At 52.9% G+C, this 18,510-nt stretch overlaps 5 protein-coding genes and 1 non-coding gene across 6 annotated transcripts; 2 read left to right on the forward strand and 4 right to left on the reverse strand.

The window, feature by feature from the left end:
• Positions 1-1,101: 1,101 nt before the first annotated feature.
• On the forward strand, positions 1,102-3,214 carry BO86DRAFT_320331 (allantoate permease; the record flags this gene model as incomplete). Its single annotated transcript, XM_025668289.1, has 10 exons — positions 1,102-1,299; positions 1,355-1,549; positions 1,603-1,697; positions 1,750-2,150; positions 2,199-2,324; positions 2,380-2,495; positions 2,563-2,649; positions 2,701-2,817; positions 2,873-2,957; positions 3,024-3,214. 10 exons carry the CDS (start codon positions 1,102-1,104, stop codon positions 3,212-3,214), a joined length of 1,611 nt encoding a protein of 536 aa, XP_025524548.1.
• Positions 3,215-6,546: 3,332 nt separating this feature from the next.
• BO86DRAFT_402602 (uncharacterized protein) lies at positions 6,547-8,573 on the reverse strand (the record flags this gene model as incomplete). The annotated part of the gene is made up of 3 exons (XM_025673877.1): positions 6,547-6,735; positions 6,801-7,335; positions 7,411-8,573. The coding sequence occupies 3 exons, from the start codon at positions 8,571-8,573 to the stop codon at positions 6,547-6,549; spliced, it is 1,887 nt and encodes a 628-aa protein (XP_025524549.1).
• Positions 8,574-9,607: 1,034 nt separating this feature from the next.
• Positions 9,608-10,072, reverse strand: BO86DRAFT_438049 (uncharacterized protein; the record flags this gene model as incomplete). Its single annotated transcript, XM_025676099.1, has 2 exons — positions 9,608-9,855; positions 9,944-10,072. The coding sequence occupies 2 exons, from the start codon at positions 10,070-10,072 to the stop codon at positions 9,718-9,720; spliced, it is 267 nt and encodes an 88-aa protein (XP_025524550.1). The 3' UTR covers positions 9,608-9,717.
• Positions 10,073-11,225: 1,153 nt separating this feature from the next.
• Positions 11,226-13,435, reverse strand: BO86DRAFT_438053 (uncharacterized protein). The gene is made up of 3 exons (XM_025676100.1): positions 11,871-13,435; positions 11,470-11,771; positions 11,226-11,358 (listed from the first exon to the last, which is right to left on the reverse strand). The coding sequence occupies exons 1-3, from the start codon at positions 13,401-13,403 to the stop codon at positions 11,274-11,276; spliced, it is 1,920 nt and encodes a 639-aa protein (XP_025524551.1). The 5' UTR covers positions 13,404-13,435; the 3' UTR covers positions 11,226-11,273.
• Positions 13,436-13,977: 542 nt separating this feature from the next.
• Positions 13,978-14,050, forward strand: BO86DRAFT_t244. The gene has a single exon. It is a non-coding gene; the product is annotated as a tRNA-Lys (tRNA).
• Positions 14,051-15,944: 1,894 nt separating this feature from the next.
• Positions 15,945-17,065, reverse strand: BO86DRAFT_402605 (LysM peptidoglycan-binding domain-containing protein; the record flags this gene model as incomplete). Its single annotated transcript, XM_025673878.1, has 2 exons — positions 15,945-16,498; positions 16,597-17,065. The coding sequence occupies 2 exons, from the start codon at positions 17,063-17,065 to the stop codon at positions 15,945-15,947; spliced, it is 1,023 nt and encodes a 340-aa protein (XP_025524552.1).
• Between the last annotated feature and the right edge of the window lie 1,445 nt (positions 17,066-18,510).

The raw sequence follows: 18,510 nt of genomic DNA on the forward strand, positions 1-18,510 counted from the left end.
TCGAGGCATGAATTCACCATTCCCGTTCGCCATTGCGTGTGCCCTCCAATCAACTCGTCAGGCAGCCAATACGCTCAGGGAATGGGAACAAGCACGAGGGGAGACCTGCGTCTGATTGATTCTAGGGCTCAGCGCAATGCAATCCCGAAAATGGTCCGTGCATCCGGCAGAATTTCGGTACTTGGGGGCGGGGGCGTACCCAAGGAGGTCTGCAGGCATTTAGCATTCAGATAGACCTAGACTCTAGAAACCCAATAGACTTTTTCGATGATCATTCATGCTCCATCTCAAGGGTTGAGTTGCTGTGAAATCCAAAAGGCGTCAAAGTTAAGTCCTAAAGTCGATTCTGTGTTCTCCGCCCCCGGCGCGGGGAATATCCCATCATCGGTGTTGGTCATGGGACCTCAACCCTCCTGAGTGACGCTACCCAGGCAAACGATATTCAGTTACAAGCTGCTGTTTATGAATCGAATTCATCGCAGAGATTCGATACCCGCCTTCTGATACAGAACTTCTGCCGATACCAAGACCGGTGGGCGTTGATGCCTGAGGCAGAAACCCGGCCCTTGAGAACCGCTCAGGGAAGCAGGCTATGGATCGGATCATGAATCAGGATGCATTCTTCCGGAGTGAGAGTTTACGCAGTGGCAATGAGAGGGGCGGGGAGACATGCAGGACGCAGGTCGGGGTTAGTCATTAGTCCACCTGGAGCAGACCATCCATGCACACGATGGCGCAATCCCCTTGGGTCGCTAGTGACCATGCAGAACATCGATTGTCTACCGTGTCGCGCTCACAATCTTTGCATAAACAGAGAAACAATTAGATACTTGAAATCAGAGTGACTTGCAAAGGATAGAGTGTGATTGCTCTCGAGTAATAATCTTAATTCGGGAGGTGGTACGTGCCGAACGTGCGCCATGGAAGTGCGACAGGGGACGAGGTACAGAGCGTGGGGCTAAGGGTAGAATACATCCAGAGATAAGCTGATGGCGTCATGGCCACGATCAATGAGACCATGCCTTGCCTGTTTGGGTACATATACTCTGCTGCTGTCATACCTCAACATGCAATCGCAACGGCAAGCAGACACCGTCGACCATGGGGTACGGAAAAGAAGAGAGCAACCGGTCTGACAGCCCCCATGAGGAGTCTGGCGTGCACCACGGCAGCAGCGAGCCGCTCGAGGTCCGGCCGCTCCGCTCCTGGAAAGGGTACCTTTGGGACACCTGGGAGCTTCCGCGGGACCAACGCTGGCTGTTGTTCAAGGTCGATGCCTTTGTCCTGACTTTCGCGTCGGTATGCGCTCGTCTCGTCTTGAGGGCTGCGATACACCTGCTAACCGGCTGGGTAGATTGGGTACTTTTTGAAGAATCTGGATTTGAACAATATCAACAATGCCTATCTCAGTGGCATGGAGGAGGATATGAAGATGTACGGCAACCAGCTGGTGACCAGCACCTCGATCTACACCGTGGGATACGTCATCGGACAGATCCCCTCGAATCTGCTACTCACTCGTGTCTCGCCCCGCTGGGTCATTCCTACTGTATGCCCCTCTCCTAGTGTTGCCAAACCACGATGGCTGACTTCAGGCAATAGCTCGAGGTGGGCTGGGGAATTGCCACGATATGCACATCGACGGTGAAGTCCTACCATGCGCTCTATGGTATTCGGTTCCTGGTCGGACTGTTCGAGTGAGTATGGCACCTTGCACAAACCTGCAGTATAGTGCTGACTCGGAAGAAGATCGGGCTTCTACCCCGGCATCCATTACCTCCTCGGGTCGTGGTACACCCCGCAGGAGATCGGCAAGCGCGCGATGATCTTCTGGCTGGCGGGTTCCATGGGGACATTGTTCAGTGGCTTTCTGCAGGCCGCCGCGTACACCAACCTCAACGGGGTGAACGGACTGGCCGGCTGGCGATGGCTGTTCATCATCGACGGGATCATCACCCTGCCGCTCGCGCTGGCGGGGTATATCTTCTTCCCGAATCTGCCACAAGATGGCCGTAAGACGTGGTGGATCACGCAAGACGAGCATGTCCTCTCTGTCAAGCGCATGGACGCCGTCCACCGCGCGGGCAAGTCGCCGTGGACCAGGGCCAAGGTCAAACGGATGTTCCTCAGCTGGCACATCTATCTTCTGCGTACGTCGTCCCCGTCTAGATCGATCGAATTCGCGCTGACAGACTCAGCTCTGCTCTACATCGTGTGGAACAACGGGTTTCCGCAAGCTGGAATGGGTTATTGGCTGAAAAGCTTCAACGCGACCCCGGCGCCTGTTCCCGGGACAACTTACACCGTTCCGCAAATCAACGACTGTAGGAATTGACTCCAACTTTTAGGCATGCGCCGTGCAAGCTGACCTAGTTTTAGACCCGCTGCTCACGACCGGGCTGTTCATCATCGTATCGCTGACTTGGGGCTGGCTGTCCGATGGACCGCTCCGCGGGGCTCGCTGGCCGTTCATCTACGCTGGCGCGGTGATTACGGTGAGCAACCAGAGAATTGCGATCATCAGTTCCCTCCGAAGGCTAACGGTTCTCTTCTGCAACGCAGATCATCTTCTGCGCGCTTTTGCGACAGATGCCGCTGTATACGAACATCACAGGTCGGATGGCCGTGTATTGGCTCAGCAACATCGGGGTAGGTGTTCCAATTCCAGTGCCGAGAAAAACCGTTCTAACAAGACCACAGCTGGGCGCAGGTCCTCTGATCCTCAGCTGGGCCAATGAGATCTGCACAGCCGATACCGAAGAGCGAGCGTTGGTGATTGTGCTGGCGAACGACCTCGCGTATGTTGTGCAGGCTGTTGTAAGTACTATGAAGCCTGTGGCGAAATACCCAGAAGCTGATGGTTGATGTCCAGGCACCGAACTTTGTGTGGAAAACCACCGACTTCCCCGCCGCGAAGAAAGGGTATCTGTGGTGCATTATCTTGCAGGTCTTGAGCAGTGAGTCAACCCAGCAGCATGTGGATGTATCAGACTTCCGGGCTAACCAGATGACTCTGCGTACAGTTGGGGTTACAGGCGCGATTCAATGGCTGGTGGCGCGAGATCGAAAGGCTGCTGCCGCACGAGCTGAGGTGGAAGACTACCCCGGCTCTGGGGTCAGCGACGCCTCTCTACGGGACGACAACAGTGGTGGTGTTGATGCACTCGGAGAGACCAAAGTCATCCCCAGCAAAGTCACTCCGGTGTCGGAGTAGCGTGACTCGGACCCGTGGGCGGAAAGCCGAGCCGAGCGAGCATCGGAGCGGAACAACAGCCGGCACGGCAGGTGCAAACCGAGCAAACAAAAAACGTACTGTACAGATTGAACTGTAATTAGACTGTCATCCACAAAATTTACTCACTTGTCCTACTCGTACGTGTCTTTACATATAAGTTTCAGTTCAGCCTCCACAATCCCTGCCTGGATGATTTGCCTCCCCCCGTGGCCCGTCGCTTTTCCAGGCACAATCTGTCATTGCCAAGTGGGCTGTGGCAAGATGGTCCCCACTTGAAAATCAATAGTCGATCGTATTCCCTCTATTTAGGGTCTCGGGGAGTCCGTTCACCAATCAGGGTCCGCCTTGGCACCGCTTATATCTACTTGCTGAAGATACCTATCCAGGGTCCAGGCGATGAGAAGGACTCGCCCCTATAAGACAGTGAGATTCCGTGTTTCTTGGAGTTCTAGCCTGCTTGTTTCTTCTGCGGGTGTCATTCCTTCTTTCATGCCTGCCGTCATTTCCAACTGCTCTGTCACTCGTTTCTGAACAGGCCATGGCAAGGTCACTCTTTACAACCGCCGTCGTCGCGGGCGTTTTCGCGCACTCGGTAGCCGCCAGCGTCACCTGCAGCAATGAGGTTGTCAACGCCTTCACCAACCCGTCCTTCGAGACTGGCGATGCGTCGGACTGGACCGCCTGGATCGCCTCGGCGACGGCCACCACCATGGGCGATGTCCTCTCCGGGGATGCGTCGGACGGCACCTATTACCTGTGAGTTGATTGCTCGAATGGATTTTCGGGGAAAAAACGAACAGTACTGACACGCGACACCAAGATCCATAAATGCGGACCCCTACTACTGGAAATACATCAAGCAAACCGTGACCGGGCTGGAGGCGGGGAAGACGTATTCGCTGTCGGTGGACTACAAACTCACCGCTGCGGCGGCGAGCATTCCTACCATCTACAACCAGTGCAATCTGGGGTGGATGCTGGACAAATGGGGCAGCTTCTTCGATCGCACCACGACGGCTGCGACACTCAGTGGTGGAGAGGCTGAGTGGGCGACCTACACCGCGGCCTTCACCCCCACCAGCTCTTCGCACACCATGATGTTCCTGTTTGCCTGCAACGACTATACCACATTTACCTTTGACCTGGATAACTTCCTCTTGCCGGTGTCCACCCAGCAGGTGTGCACCACCTCTGCAGAGGTGGTTACCCCGACTACGAGTGTGGTGGCGATCTCGCCGTCTAGTGTTCCAGCGAGCAGTGCTGTGAGCGCCTCAGCAACGCCATTATCCGCTGTGTCGCCTGCTTCGCCGATCTCGTCGCCAGTAGTACCTAGCAGCAGTCTGGTATCTACGCCCACCACATTGTCACCTTCTGCGTTAGTGACCGCAACGGCGTCTGTTGCATCAAGCTCAAGTGTGGTCGCATCACCTCCCGCTGTGTCGTCTCCGCCAATCATCTCTGCCAGCTCAAGTGTCTCCATTCCTATTATACGACCATCCCAATCCACGGCCAACTCCGTGATTCCGCCACGCAGCTCGCCCATACGATCATTGTCTTCCTTCGTTCCATCATCCAGCCCAGTTGTCTCCTTTGCCTCCTCCCAGCCAGTGGTCACACGTTCGGCGGGCCAGTCTTCAGCACCGGGCTTCACCCCATCCCCTGTGCGCACATTCGCTACTTCGCTTTCCCAACCGGGCAGAGTCCCATCCAGTTCCCCCAACGTGGGACCTTCTCAATCTAGCATCCCGACAGTCACTCCTTCAATCTCAGCCCACGAGAGCAGAACCACCCTCGGATCTGCATCCGCAGACAGCGGCGCATTCATCACCTCCACACTTCTCACCACCCGCACCGCAACGGTGACAGCCTGCCCGTCAAGCGTGGCCAACTGCCCCGCCAGCGAGCGCACGACCTCTCTAACGACCGAAACGGTGGTCGTGGGAACCACCATCTGCCCCGCCACGAACCCCGCCAGCCAACCTACAGCATCTGCCGGCTCAGGCCCAGACAGTGAGCTCCTGACGACATCGACCGTCTTCACCACCCGCACCTCCACCATCACCGCCTGTCCATCCACCGTCACAAACTGTCCGGCCTCTGCACAGAGCACCTACATAATCACCGAGACTCTGGTCGATTACACAACCGTATGCCCCATCACCGCCACCCAGACCGCGGCACCCACCGCTACGGGGGTTGACACCATTGCTACTGGAACCGCCATCGTGCCTGCACAGACCGTGTCGGCCGGTAACTCGGCTGCTACCACCGCCGGTCAGACTGTCTCCTCGGCGAGGGCGCCGGCAGTGACCCAGCCCGCGTCGGAGAGCGACGGTGACGAGGTAGTGTCGACTATCTACGTTACAGCCACGGTTACTGTGGATTGCTACAATTAATCTCGGAATTGTGTGGGATCTGTCCCGCTCCCTTAATTTTAAGAATTTATCGTTAGAATGAAATGTATTCGAGTCCATGGTGTCTATGAATTTGGGATCTGCAGTGGCTGTAGGGCTATGACCGTGTGCATTTCTCGTCTTTAGATTCCAAATAGGAAGACTGGCGATAACTCGTAGAAGCATGAGTATCCTTTGTAGCTCAGCTTATGGAATCCAGGACGTGAGACGTCAAATGGACAGTCACCGTCACGAATACAACAGACACGCCGAGTAAGTCGCAGTCAAAGTATCACTCCAAGCATAGTCCTCAACTGTGGCTGTAGATCACTTCAATCGATAATCAACCTCGGTACGAATGTGGTTGGCAAGCGGGGGGATTAGTGCTTTGCGAAGTCCGCCTCCGCCTCCGCCTCAACTCCGCCCCGCTCCGCGGCGCGCCGCAATGAAGTCAGCTCAGGGGGCAAACATCTCGATTAAAGCTGAAGGCATGGGCTGAGAGACGCTATGCGCTCCATAGCAGCAGCACAGCTGGATCGTCTAGCGGAGAAAGGAAGGTCGTGTGTTGGGGCTGGACGAGTCCGTTCTTCTTATGCAGGTGATGGACAAGGTCGTAGGTAGAATGGGTTGGTCTATTCTTCGGCATTGAGGCTACGGAAAGAAGTGGGTGATGATGCTGGGCTGCAATGGTTTAAATGTTTTCAAATTCCGATTTGACTGTGACTGTCCAATTTAGTCCAGCAAGAAACATAACGTAAGCAAATCAAAGGCTTGTGTCGATAGGCTCAACATCTGTGCATCACCTTCCCACAGTTTCATACAAAATACTCTTGGTCTGGATCCAGCATTCTCTGGTACAGGTGAGTTAATCTGAAGTCGAATGAACGTGACAATATCCAGCCACGATGACCTCCAAAACTACTTCGACCCAAGCACGGCTTTCATGATCTGCGCAACCTTGCCCAGGAACTTGCGCTCTTTCTTGTGCGAAAAGATCACCACCGCAACGCCGACGAGAAGATCATTCTGGGAGATGAGCGGGGACCGGCGAATCTCCTTTCCCTTCTCGAGCACCTGCTGCAGGATCTTGGTCGCGTCGAGCTGGCACTGCAGCCAGGGTAGGCAGGACGGTCAGCTTCGAGGTGAAGGTTGCGGCGCAGCTGGCCCAGCACCTCGAACACTGGCTGCGGTCGGTCACCATCGGCCCTCTTTTTGGTGCACTTGTTGGAGTCGGTGAGCACGCGCTGGATATCCTGGGGCGTCCAGTGCCGTTGGAGGCTGTGCGGGCTGCTCACCATCTGGTTCATCGGCGGAATCAGGCCGTCGTCGACCCAGCGGGCCCGGCCCTTCGGACTGAGGCTGTATTGCAGAGACTGTCTGTACCGCGCACGCTCTGTGGGAAGCTTCCCTCCGAGGAAGATAGGGCCGAGGGCGTCGATCAGCTGCTGCAGCGCGGGCCAGGTCCACCCGGCTGGCAGCAGACTCTCGCAGGCGGCAGCGTTGTAGAGATGGAACATGCCCAGGAGGACACCACGAGACTTGTTCAAATTTAGGAGGCGTCGGTATAGGGAGACCTTCCAGAGCCACAGCAGTTTCCCGGCGAGCAGGGGCTGGCACGAGAAGAGTCCGAAGAGTTGCTCCGTCAAGACACCAAGCGACTGCCGTCGAGCGTTAACGTGATCCTTCCCAAGTGTCTTCTTAGTAATCCTGAGGAAATCCTCCAGCTATTCCAAGCCAGAAGCGCCCGTCTTCGAGAGTGCCTTGATAAGAGCGGTGGTCGACCTGGTCCACGCCTGAAGCTGCAGACGTGGCTGGGCGGCGTCCGCACCCATCGCGAGACGGATATCAATGTCAACGAGGGCGGCGAACGCGACTTCGTAGTTAATCGCCCGTTTCTCCTGCCCGTAGCCCAGCATCATGGTGAACCAGTCCATCGTGGCACAGAGACGCGGGTGATGCGGGCCCCACAGGCCGCATTCGCGGACCACCTCTTTGAGCAGCACAAACGCCACAACGCTTCGCTCGGTGTCCATCATCTCGTCCAGCGGTCGGCTGGAATCGAGGGCCGGGGCCGTCGGCTCGGACAGCACGGCATCATTCTCCTCCTTCCAGCCGCCGACGAGGGGAAGGAGAATCTCCGCCACCATGTGCAGGTTCCGCACCACTTCGTACCAGTACGGTCGATCCTGTGGCGCAGTGCGGTGCATTTCTTGAAGGATCCTGGTCATGATTGGATCGAAAGCCTGGAGGTCGTCGCTGAAAGGTTTGAGGCCCTCCTGCATTAATTCAGCAGCGACGTGGAGCGCGATATCGGTGGTCACGGCCGCGGCCTCGAGGGTGCATTTGCCCTGATGGTGCTTCGTCCATGTCTGCTGGACAGATTGACGGATCGACCAGAGGTCTTGGAGGAGGAGGAGCACTCCGAACTCTTGATCGGTGGAGTCCTCAACGATGAGATTGTTAGTAGTATATGCATGGCGCGCAGGAGTGTCCGGTGCCTCCAGGAACTCTTTCGAAGATTCTTCGATCTTGAGCCCCTCGAACCGATTCGCCATAGCAGCCGTGTCAGGATCCTCTGAGTCAAAATGTGTCTCCTGTTCGTCTAGTATGAGAGGACGGAGGGTCTCGTAAAGTCGTTCAAGTTGTTGAATGAAGTGCTGGTGAGTCTTGTATGACGCCGAACCCTCGTCCTGGTAGAATTTGGACTGAGCCCAACGACTGTTGATGGTGTAGCAAAGGTCACTGACGATCGGCCTGGGGACGTGGTCTGCATATTTGCAAGCGACGATGTTGTTCGCCAGCTCCACGAACTGACTGGCAATGAGGATGTACTCGCCCTGCTGAGGCTTGAAATCACGATCAGTGACCGCAAGCCATAGCGCCACGTTTTGAGTCGATCGTTTGTATCGACTGTAGCGAGTCTCGTAGGTTTCTGGGGATGACATGATGTAAGTTGATTTTGTTTTGGATGGAAGTAATGTGGATGTTGTTGGTGATGTGGATGGAGAAGAAAGAAAATTCAGTTGGGGTCGAGGTAAATGATGGTGTCTTTTATAGCCCTTGATTGCATTTAACTATCTGAAGACTCGTTCTTGTGAATGTTGTCAAGTTAGACGGTATGTAGGCATCAACTTTCTGAACAAGTTGTAAGTCCCGGAAAGAAGGATCAGGATCTCTTCTTCATCCTCGTCAATATTGCCACATTTTAACCAGCTCTTGGAGAGAGGAGCTGGAAGCACCTCTTGTAATCAGAACAGGCTGCTCTATTGCTGGTACCACGAATACTAATTGTAGATGGAATAAGAAGTGGAATTCAGAACAGTTCACCTCATGTTACTTCTGAGCCAAGCGGTGTATATCAGGTTCTGAGTAGATTAGTTCTAAGAATCCTGTCGTCACGGTTCAGGTATCCCCTGTGTACCTGCAGGAGGTCTTACAAATATTTCACAGAGCTCTTGATCTTGGCTCCAACACGATCAAGATTAGTGTAACTTACGTTACTAGGCTAAGATATACATGAAGTCCTTGTGCTGTTTTGAGTACGTATTTACGTATAGTAACATCTGGTGCTGCTTTAACAGGTAGGTCAGGTCGCTAATGCAGTGGGTAATCCAGGTTCTGGAATCTGTTTCTGCTTCTTGTACCATTTAATGATGCTTGAGTTTTCGGATGCGTTGATGCTCGAAGCAGGAGTATAATAGGAGTAAGGTTTCTATGATGAAAGTTCAAGAGGTGCTACTATCTTTGTACGATGCATCAATGTAAAAGACCTCCTTACATTCCGATCTATAACAACTCTAGCCATGGCTACGTTTGTCGAGATCTATGTTTGATTTTCGGAGACGATGTGAGGAAGTTATAGTGTTCCGATTACTCCCAGTACCAACTCTTATCTACTGAGACACTAGATTATTTATATTCGATCCGTGCCAACTCGCGAAATAGCTTCGTCCTCCGTCTCACTCTTTCTCTCAGCCTCGTCTATTCGATCCTCCAGACGTCTTTTTGTCGGTGTCTTCTTCCCTCGCCTAAAACCGCTACACTGATTGCATACACCCTCAGTAACCCACGATACCTTTGCTAACCCGCTCAGGAGGTACAAGCCCCATCGACACACTGGAGCCCTCCATCGGCCGGGACGGGACAATTCTTGAGCCTCGTCCACAGCGCGTACGACTCGCCGCCCTCGCCATCAACCTCCGAGACGAGATATTCCTCGCATTCCATCTGGACAGAACGCAGTCAGCATCAGGTATACGTCGGTTCCCCATTCTGCGGTGAGAGAGGCTGCGCTGTTCCCCCAGAAATCTCGTACCAGGTACCCTTCATCACACTCGCACACCTTGGCTCCCCAGTCAGAGCAGTAGGTGTCGGATTTGTAGCAGGCGGCTCGAGCCTGGATTACAAGGAGGGCGAAGGCACCGAGGGCGAAAATGGGTTTCATGTTCGATGTGAGGAATGTCGGCAACAAGGGAGTGAGGAGAAGAAGAAGAAGAAGGAGCAGCGATCGGGCTTCTGTTTGGCTTGATCAGGAAGATTGATGTTTGCTTTGAAGCGTGATGATGAATACCAATGCCATGGCCGTTCATCTCGGGCAGTTTTATCTCTTTGCAAAGCGGGTATCTTTTCTCCCGGAGGTGTTTGTACACACTGGCACTCGGCTGTTCTAGGGCTCTTGAGCTTCGCGGTGACCAAGTGGGGGGCCGAAGCTTGTTCGATTCAAGGCTTAGTGGGCCGGGAGAACCCCCGGTCTTGGTTAGCAGCGCATCCTTCTCCAGGCTTCAGCTCACGTGGCATACAGGAAAGGCTGGGACTAGTCTTCGTAGAGTAGGAGATTCATTTCGCCCGGTCGCACAGCTTGCCCTAATCGGTTCTTTGGACCCTCTTCCCGGCTGTGGCATCGACTCGCCAGGCTTCCGTCTAATATCCTTTGCCCTGGGCGTGGCTTTTATCGCTGAATGTGTACTCCCTAGAGGTAACCTCGACTCCAGAGGTGCGGCACCGCTATCTCGGGTATGAAGTAAATTTTCCACCAGTAATATTCGTCTCGCAGGGAGTTCTGTCCAGTATCAAATCCAAAGATTCTGGCAATGAACCTGCGAATTGGCGCAGGGGGTTGATCTTCATCTTCATATCTTTCTTTTCCAGACTCGACTCGACAATATAAACAATTCGCTTGGATACTCAGCCATAAACGCTGGGCTCGTATGCTGGACCGAGCAAGACATCTCATCAACTACTTCAATCGGGCCCTTTATTGCAGCGCGCGGATCTTCCATGAGACAAAATCTCATCTCCGAGCATGTTCGGGACCTCCGTAGCGACCGGGAAAGCCGAGAGATGATTCCCTGCCTGCCTAGAGGGTCCGGATCGGATCCTCAGCCAGCCTTGCCGTCCAAGGACGGCTTTTGTGTTGACCTGTAGTCTAGCATTGAATGGGCACAGAATACTGCCCGGCTCGCATGCCCGGCTCGCTCTCACCGTCGTATATACAACCCTCGATTTGGAAGTGGGACCTGAAAGCAGTAATGTTCCAATTTACCTCATACTCCGTACCGCGACTACTCTCAAGTCTCTCGTATCAAGTTCCAGGGAATACCGCCCCAATGCATACATGCTGGAGTTCCCCGGCTCACCGCTTCATCTTATTCAATGCCCACCTGTTGAATATTGCCATAAAAATCAGACCGGAACGGCTCGTCCTCCGGACTCATATAATGGCACCGATGCCTGCAACAGATGATCTTGTTAGCAACGTCGCCAGGAGAAAGCTCTACCACAAGACCTTCGGAAGATAAAGAGATGGAAACTGAAGCGACGAGGGGGTCAAAAGCGACCTACCAACACATGGCCCGAAAAATCATCCCCAGACACGCATCGCGGATCTCCTCCGAGCCGATCTGATCATACCCCACCACCCCCTCACAAGGGACCACGACATCGAACTGGTCCCCCAAACCGGTGGTTGCGGACATATGGTATCCATTGGCGCGCATCTCGGCGCGTCGTCTCCCGCGTCTGCGGACATGGGCTTCGATGGTGGGGAGGTGGTCGAAGAGGGCGTGCATGTTTCGGCGCCAGGTCGCAAAAGGACGTTTCCTGCCAGTGTGGGGTTTCTGTTTTGGTTTATGCTGCGGATGCGGCTGTCGTTGTTTTGTAGATCTGGCCTCTATCAAGCCTTCCTCGGCTTCATCATGATCGTCCTCCGCAGCCGCCCCCTCGCTACCGTTTTCGTACGCGACGATGAACTCGAGGAATGAGGAGACGAGGTCCCAGTGGAAGAAGGTGTAGGGTCCGATATAGTCGTCTTCCCGGTGAACGAGCTGGCTGAGTTCATGCTGGATCCAGGATATCCAGTGGTGAACCCTCCCGTTGAAGAAGCTGGCTTCGGGTTTGGTTTCCAAGTCTGTGGCCCAGGCGGGATGAGCGCCTTGTGACACGGTCCAGTAATCTGCTATGCGGGTTGGGGTAGGCGTCGTGGTGGAGGGAGGGGAAGAGGTGGGAGGAGGGGGCCCGGGATGTTGCTGTGGTCGAGGAAACTGCTCTAGCTCGCTGATAGCCTCTATAATTCCGTCCACGAGCATTGACGGTCCCCCCTGTTGTTGTTGCTGCTGCTGCTTCTGGGATTGTATATTTTCTACGCCACGCTTGAAGATCAGCGCAATTTTAGGTCTGGTGAACGGGCCCAGAAGGTACCGGTGCGGTCTTGGTACGCGCACTGGGTAGAGATCCCTTTCGCTGAAAACCCCGCAGCACAAGGCTGGGAGGGTATTGATCAGACCGGCTCGTGGTGGGAGTGCGAGCCACATGGTGCGGGAAAGGGTCTCCCAGGCCTGGTCACCGTCCAGGACGACGGATTCGGAGTGGGCTGGGAATAGCTCCGGATCTGGGAGAATCCGCCCGTAGAACATTGCCACCGTCCCGGTATGAATGATGAAGGTCTCCCTGCGTGAGAGGTGGAGCCGTGGCGGGGTGAAGTCTTGTTGCTCGTAGCGTAGTAGCGGGGTGGATCTTTCTGCGAGGATGAGGGTGTTTCCTGATGCCTGGAGGCTGCCTCTGGAAAACAAGCTCCTGGCTGATTTGCTCTCCGCTGCTGGTGCTGAGCTCCCTATATCACTCAAAAAAGGCCCGTCTGACCAGGTCAGGCCGAGAAGGCGAGTGAATACGATTAGGTCGCGGAGAGACACCGATCCTGTCAGTCTGCCAGTGTTTCCGGGGAGATCGTCCCAGGTGCAGGGCTCAAATTTGATGCAGATGCCATAGGATGATGGAGAAGGATGCGAGGGTGATGCTGATGGTGGGTCGTAAGTTGCATGATGCATTCGCCTTGCAGCATGTCGATTGTACTCGTGCAGGTGCTTCAGAAAAAGAGTCCAAGAAGCCTGCGTGCTCGCATCAGTGAACTCCCCGGCTAGCTCGCCTATGCTCATGGACCTTCCCAGATATTGCGATCGCCAATTCCGGTCTCTCTGCCAGGTCGGGAACATATTGAGCCATGTTGCTGGTGGACCTTCAACATCCGAGCTGGGGTGGGGTTGACCGAGACCCCCAAGATAGATATATGGTCGTACGAAGGTGACCTCAAACCGAAACTCCCGCCAGAGATAATTTCGATGTCGGAACCGGGACCAGTCGCCGATTAATCGTCTAGAGCACCGGTTGTAGCCCTGCGCCGTTGCGAAGTATTGCTGCAGCAACTGAAGGAAAGTCACTGTGAGGGCGACCAGGGAGACAATGAAGGCCGTTAGAGCGATAGAGTTACTTGTATCAAGCATTTTCACCTGTCTTGTCAGCCTTCGGGGTGTGACTTCTATCAAAGCTGGACGTTTCAGGCGCTGGTCAACATTGCGGCACAGCTCGTTCTCGCACATTTAGGCGAGAAGGTGAGATGACGGCAGTGTGCAGGGAAGTGCATGAGATCGACAGTCTGGACTGCCTGTCTTGGATCTTATACTCGGATGCACTATCAAGCAGCCTTTAAAGGTGGAACAATGCTTCCTATGTATTTTATTCCTGATAGACCTAAACACAGATTGCAGTGCACGATGACAGCAATGCGACATAATTTCTGGTTCGGCTAGGCGTTGGAACAACTATGTTCTACACTTTATGGCTTGCAATGGTGCCACATCCCTGTTTTCACATGTGGGGCTCCGGGAGTGAATTCAGCGTGAAGAAAATAGACACCGTGCTAGAGGTAAATGGACATAACAAGTTGCAGATTCATTATTAAGGGAGCTGCACAATTACACCGGCTTTGCGCCGGACACAGGGCTGAAATGCGATTTTCGAATTGATAGAAAGGTGTACGAATATATTGTATGGTTCTTACCCCTGCTCCCGTAGTTAGCCCGGCTAGCTCAATCGGTAGAGCGTGAGACTCTTAATCTCAAGGCTGCGGGTTCGAGCCCCGCGTTGGGCTTTCATTTTTGCGCTCATATTTTTTTTTGTCTCCACATCTTTTTATGGCAATTCTTGCTCCGTCTCATCGCGCCAGAGAAGATTGAATCCTGTAGGTTGATCCACTACGAGAGCAAGAGCAGCCCTTCTTGTGGTTTAAGCATGCCCAAATGGCATCAATATGCTCATAAGTCAGCGAACATGCAGGAACAAATGACTTGTTCGCCCGTTGCTTACGGATTATGAAATATATAAGCTAGATTCCGATTTCTGCAGTTGAAACGCAACGCAACTATAACCCCGCACACCTCTCCTTACACCTGTAAGGCTTATTTGTACAAAAAAGAAAAAGAAAAAAAACTCAAACCTCTGTTCTTGGCCTTTGCCCGTCTCCCAAAGTGAAGGGACCCAACGAGAATCTTGTAGCATTACGTGAGAGTAAGTAGGTAGTGAAGTTCCTGCATTTATGTTGTCTGCGACTTCAAGAAAGGGATTGATCCGCACTCACGTGAGCATCGACCGCGCGTAGATCCAGGCCCGGCATAGATAACGAGGGTTGGGAGTCGAAGATAGAACCATTACTGTGTCGTTAGTCAGGTTACCTTTTCCTTCCCTTCCATTCAAAAACCATTGGTTGTGGTTGCAGTGGACATGGTGGATGATATGGAGGATGTGTTCCAGTGTGCAAGACTAATGGCGGAAACTTGGGTTTGCCTATAGTAATAGATAAGAATCAAAGGCTGTCTCAAGCGGAACCTGAATCCAGCGCAGTGAATTTGCAGAGGTTGACAGTGAGAGACTCCCGATTCAACCTGAACAAACTGCACCTCCCCCGAAGAGTGAGCCCGAGCCTTATTCGGGAACTTACGCTCGCCCAAGCTGGATTTAGGCCTCTGCAACCAGCCATTAACGGATTGTTAATATGGTAGGGGGTCTGAAAGCTAGACAAGGGCCGGATAAATTACCTAGAGGGATAATAGGGTCTAGACTCGGCAGCCATCATTCTATGCAAGGAAAGAAAGCTTTACTAGGAAGGGAAAGGGGGAGGCAAAGAGACAGGGATCTTCACACGCGCAACTTCCCAGAGCACCCGCATTTACACCTCAATTCTGACTTGCGATGATTCCAACACGCGCAGGGTCCCGGTGACCACCGTTGTGGAGTACCTGAGCTGATTAGTGATGGTCAAAGTGATGCCTTCCTCGCGCACGAAAGGCCTGGTCAATCAACCAGAAGATAGAGGATATAGGCCACAAAGGACCAAAAGAATATAGCACAGAAGCGATTTGCTGGTGGTAATCCACCCTACTACTAGCCTCCCGGCTTGTGGCTTAATCACGGCCAGAAGATGGGTAGATGCATTTTAGATAAGCTAACAGCTAAGGCTGCTTTACAGTTGTACAATTAAGGTAATTTAAAGTAAGTATATTTTAAAGATAGAGAAGTAATTATTCTGGTTGTGTAATAGCTATATAGTATTATCTATAGGAAGTTTACTTAATTTTCTTTACAGCATTTACAATTGGTTTAAAATAGTATGATGGGATTGCTAACCTATAAAACTGACTTGAGATTATCTTCCCTTAGGTCTAGCTAATATGTAATCCCATTCCTCACACCCACCCAAATACTAGGTCCGCAGGGTGTGGCCTAATTGTGCACCACAGTCAATTCACTCCCTTTTCAGATTGTGGAAACCATTCTTACCCTTCGTTAAGTTCTCCAATTCAATCCACCCTACTCTATCTAAATTCCTGTAAGACATATCATACATTACTAGTATACATTTCATACATTTCACAATCGTTAAAAGCCGCTGCCCGCCCTGCCCAACTTCCATCCAAGGCGCTCCTGCGCACTAAGCCTTTTGCTGATGTCAACTCCATCCACCTTTCCCTGGGGATGTGCTAAGGCTTTCAGATGCCCACGCAGATGTACTCATCTAACCAGAGGTCCGTACAGGCGGACCCGACTTTGGGGTTCCACTGCTCAATATCGCCGACGGTGATGCCATGACTGCTAGCAATGGCCGGGCACGTATCGCCCGAACGGACGAAATAGAAAGCGGTACAGCCAGCCACCATTTCGGGCTCGAAGGGCGTCGGGGTATTAAGGGCGTTGCCAGCGGCGGCTGTCGGGGTCGTCGGCGCTGTGTAGCCCAGGGTCTGGTCACAGACATAGTAACCCACGTCGAGGTCGGCGCAGGACGAGTTGACGGCCGGGTTCCAAGTGTAGAAGGTGGACAGTTGGATGTCGTGTTTCGCGGCGATGCCTTCGCAGCTGTCGCCGGGTTGAACAAGATCAAATTTGCCGCAGTTGTCGGTCATGCCGGTCTGGATGGGCGTGGGCGTGGTGATGCCGTCGGCGGGAGTGGTGGTAGTGATAGTCGCCGGCACTGTTATGGTAACGGGAGCAGTGGTGCCGGCGACGTCTACACAGTAGTAGTAGCCTGCTAGGATGTTGGAACAATCTATGAGGCTGGTCAGCTTCGGGAATTGGTGTCTAGGAGCTGTGCCCCTTTTCGTTTCACGGCGCACAGGCACGGATCGGAAAAATGGAAGGATATACTAGAGTTGACAGATGGATTCCACTTCAGGAACTGGGTTGCGCTGATGTCAAACTGGGCTTTGATGTTTTCGTACGAGTCCCCAATCTGGATAAGATAGAACTGGTCGCAACTGGCGGCGGTACCAGTTTGTTGCGGTTGATAGGGATTTGATGAGGATAGCGATACCGTTGATGAAGTGATGGTGGTAAGAGTCGAGGAGCTTGTAGTCGATCCACTAGATAAAACTGTGCCGACCACACAGTAGTTCTGACCGGCCACGAGGTCCGGGCAGGTGATGCCCGGGTTGAGAGACCTGAATATTGGCACATCCATTCCCCGATCCGCCGAGAAAGACTGGCAGGTATCTCCGGAACTGGCTGCCGTCTCATAGGTACAAATCACTTGCTGACGGGGGGCGATGGCCATACCCCATGCAAGCTGTAGCCGCGGGAGTAGAAGAAGACCCGCCTTGAGGGATGTTGGAGTCATCATGGTGGGTTAATGCTTGTTCAAGAACAAAGGAGAAAAATACCTGGGCAAGCCAAGAGACAGTGCTGGGGAACAACAAAGCTCTGTTCTGCTGGGATCAGGTCTGACCATCGAGCGTGTTATATCCTGTTGTGCAACCGCACAGCCATGGAAATCAATCTCATCACCGAACATTATATGGTAAAGAAGATTGTGTGGGCCTTCAATCCTTCGAAAAACATGGAAAGCAAGAGTTTGAGGCGATGTACGGAGTACTCCGCACTGAGACATTGTCCACCTCTGGGGCGTGCGAGGACACCCGTCTTCCGCGCTTTTCAGCCCCCAATTCAATTGGAGATCCGGTAAAGCTTCGCAAAGCTTCTCAGGGCTCGGTATTAGATCATGAGTAGAACAGACAAAAAAGCAAATGTACTGCAAGTATGCAATACATAACATTTAATGCTGACCGATTCGGACTTGACGAGTAAATATGCTTGGGCAATACAACTAGAAAACTTTTAAGTATGAGTGCATGTTGCTTTTCCTGGAATAGGTGTTTACAATTTGTATCGAGTGGCTTTTCCGTCTGTCCAAATAGGGCCCTTCCATGTATCGAGGTGACTCATTCGCCGCGAGAGATAGTCGTCAATTCCTTGCTGCCTAAAGTCCTGCTCGAAAGCATATTCCTCCACCGAGCGGCTACCCCGTTATCTTACTATTGACTACAAGAACAAACCATTCGAGTCATGTATACAATGAAATTGTGAGGTCTATCGAGCCCCCCTCGTGTTTAAGCAGGTGAGGTGGATACCGATTGCTAACAATTACTACTCCGTAGGTATGTACATACTGTACAGCACTGCGGGACGTGCAGGCACCGCCGGCGTTCCGATCCATCATCTCACGACCCCGAGGATTCCGAAAAAGCTTCGCAAAATTCTGTAAAGCTTGGCTCGGACCCTAGCCTACCGAAGGGGCCAATCATCGTGCCGGCACAGAAGTTTTGCCCCCACCCCCCACGTCTCATGCATCGAGTCAGTCAATCGAAAATATCTCTAGTAGAGGTCGGATCTTTTGAATTCGTTCAATGTTGCTGCCTTAAGCACTGCTCATCAGGGGGTCGAAGGGGCACCCCATTTGATTTCCCTATCCATTGTAACCTTCAGATACAATCATTTCGTCTAGAATCGTGAATTCAAGGAGCTAAAAACATGGCCTCTACTGGGTAGTACGGGCACATTTCTCACGTATACCACAGGTCCATAGTCTTTGTCCGCAGGTGGTTGTCAATGTGCCAGGCTAGTCTTGCCTCACAGGGCACTGGTCAAGCTGCAATACTAAATAAGACTCGCCCATCTTGAGATATTGATTGATAAGAATAATTCGCCTTGTAGGTCTAGCCCCTTTCCGCTTCCTCTTTGTATTCTCCTCGGTTCCAGCCCATGGATTGTTTTTTATCGTGCTCG

This window comes from Aspergillus japonicus (assembly GCF_003184785.1).
Source record: "Aspergillus japonicus CBS 114.51 unplaced genomic scaffold BO86scaffold_55, whole genome shotgun sequence".
Classification (NCBI taxonomy): Eukaryota; Fungi; Ascomycota; class Eurotiomycetes; order Eurotiales; family Aspergillaceae; genus Aspergillus; species Aspergillus japonicus.

What these genes read in the sequence shown, in the direction of transcription:
- BO86DRAFT_438053 (XM_025676100.1), bottom strand. Translation starts at nt 13,403, where the DNA reads ATGCTTGATACAAGTAACTCTATCGCTCTAACGGCCTTCATTGTCTCC. An exon ending in CCTCATTCCTCGAGTTCATC is followed by an intron (nt 11,772 to 11,870) that starts GTCGCGTACGAA and finishes AAACAACGACAG; the next exon opens with CCGCATCCGCAGCATAAACC. An exon ending in ATTTTTCGGGCCATGTGTTG is followed by an intron (nt 11,359 to 11,469) that starts GTAGGTCGCTTT and finishes CATCTGTTGCAG; the next exon opens with GCATCGGTGCCATTATATGA.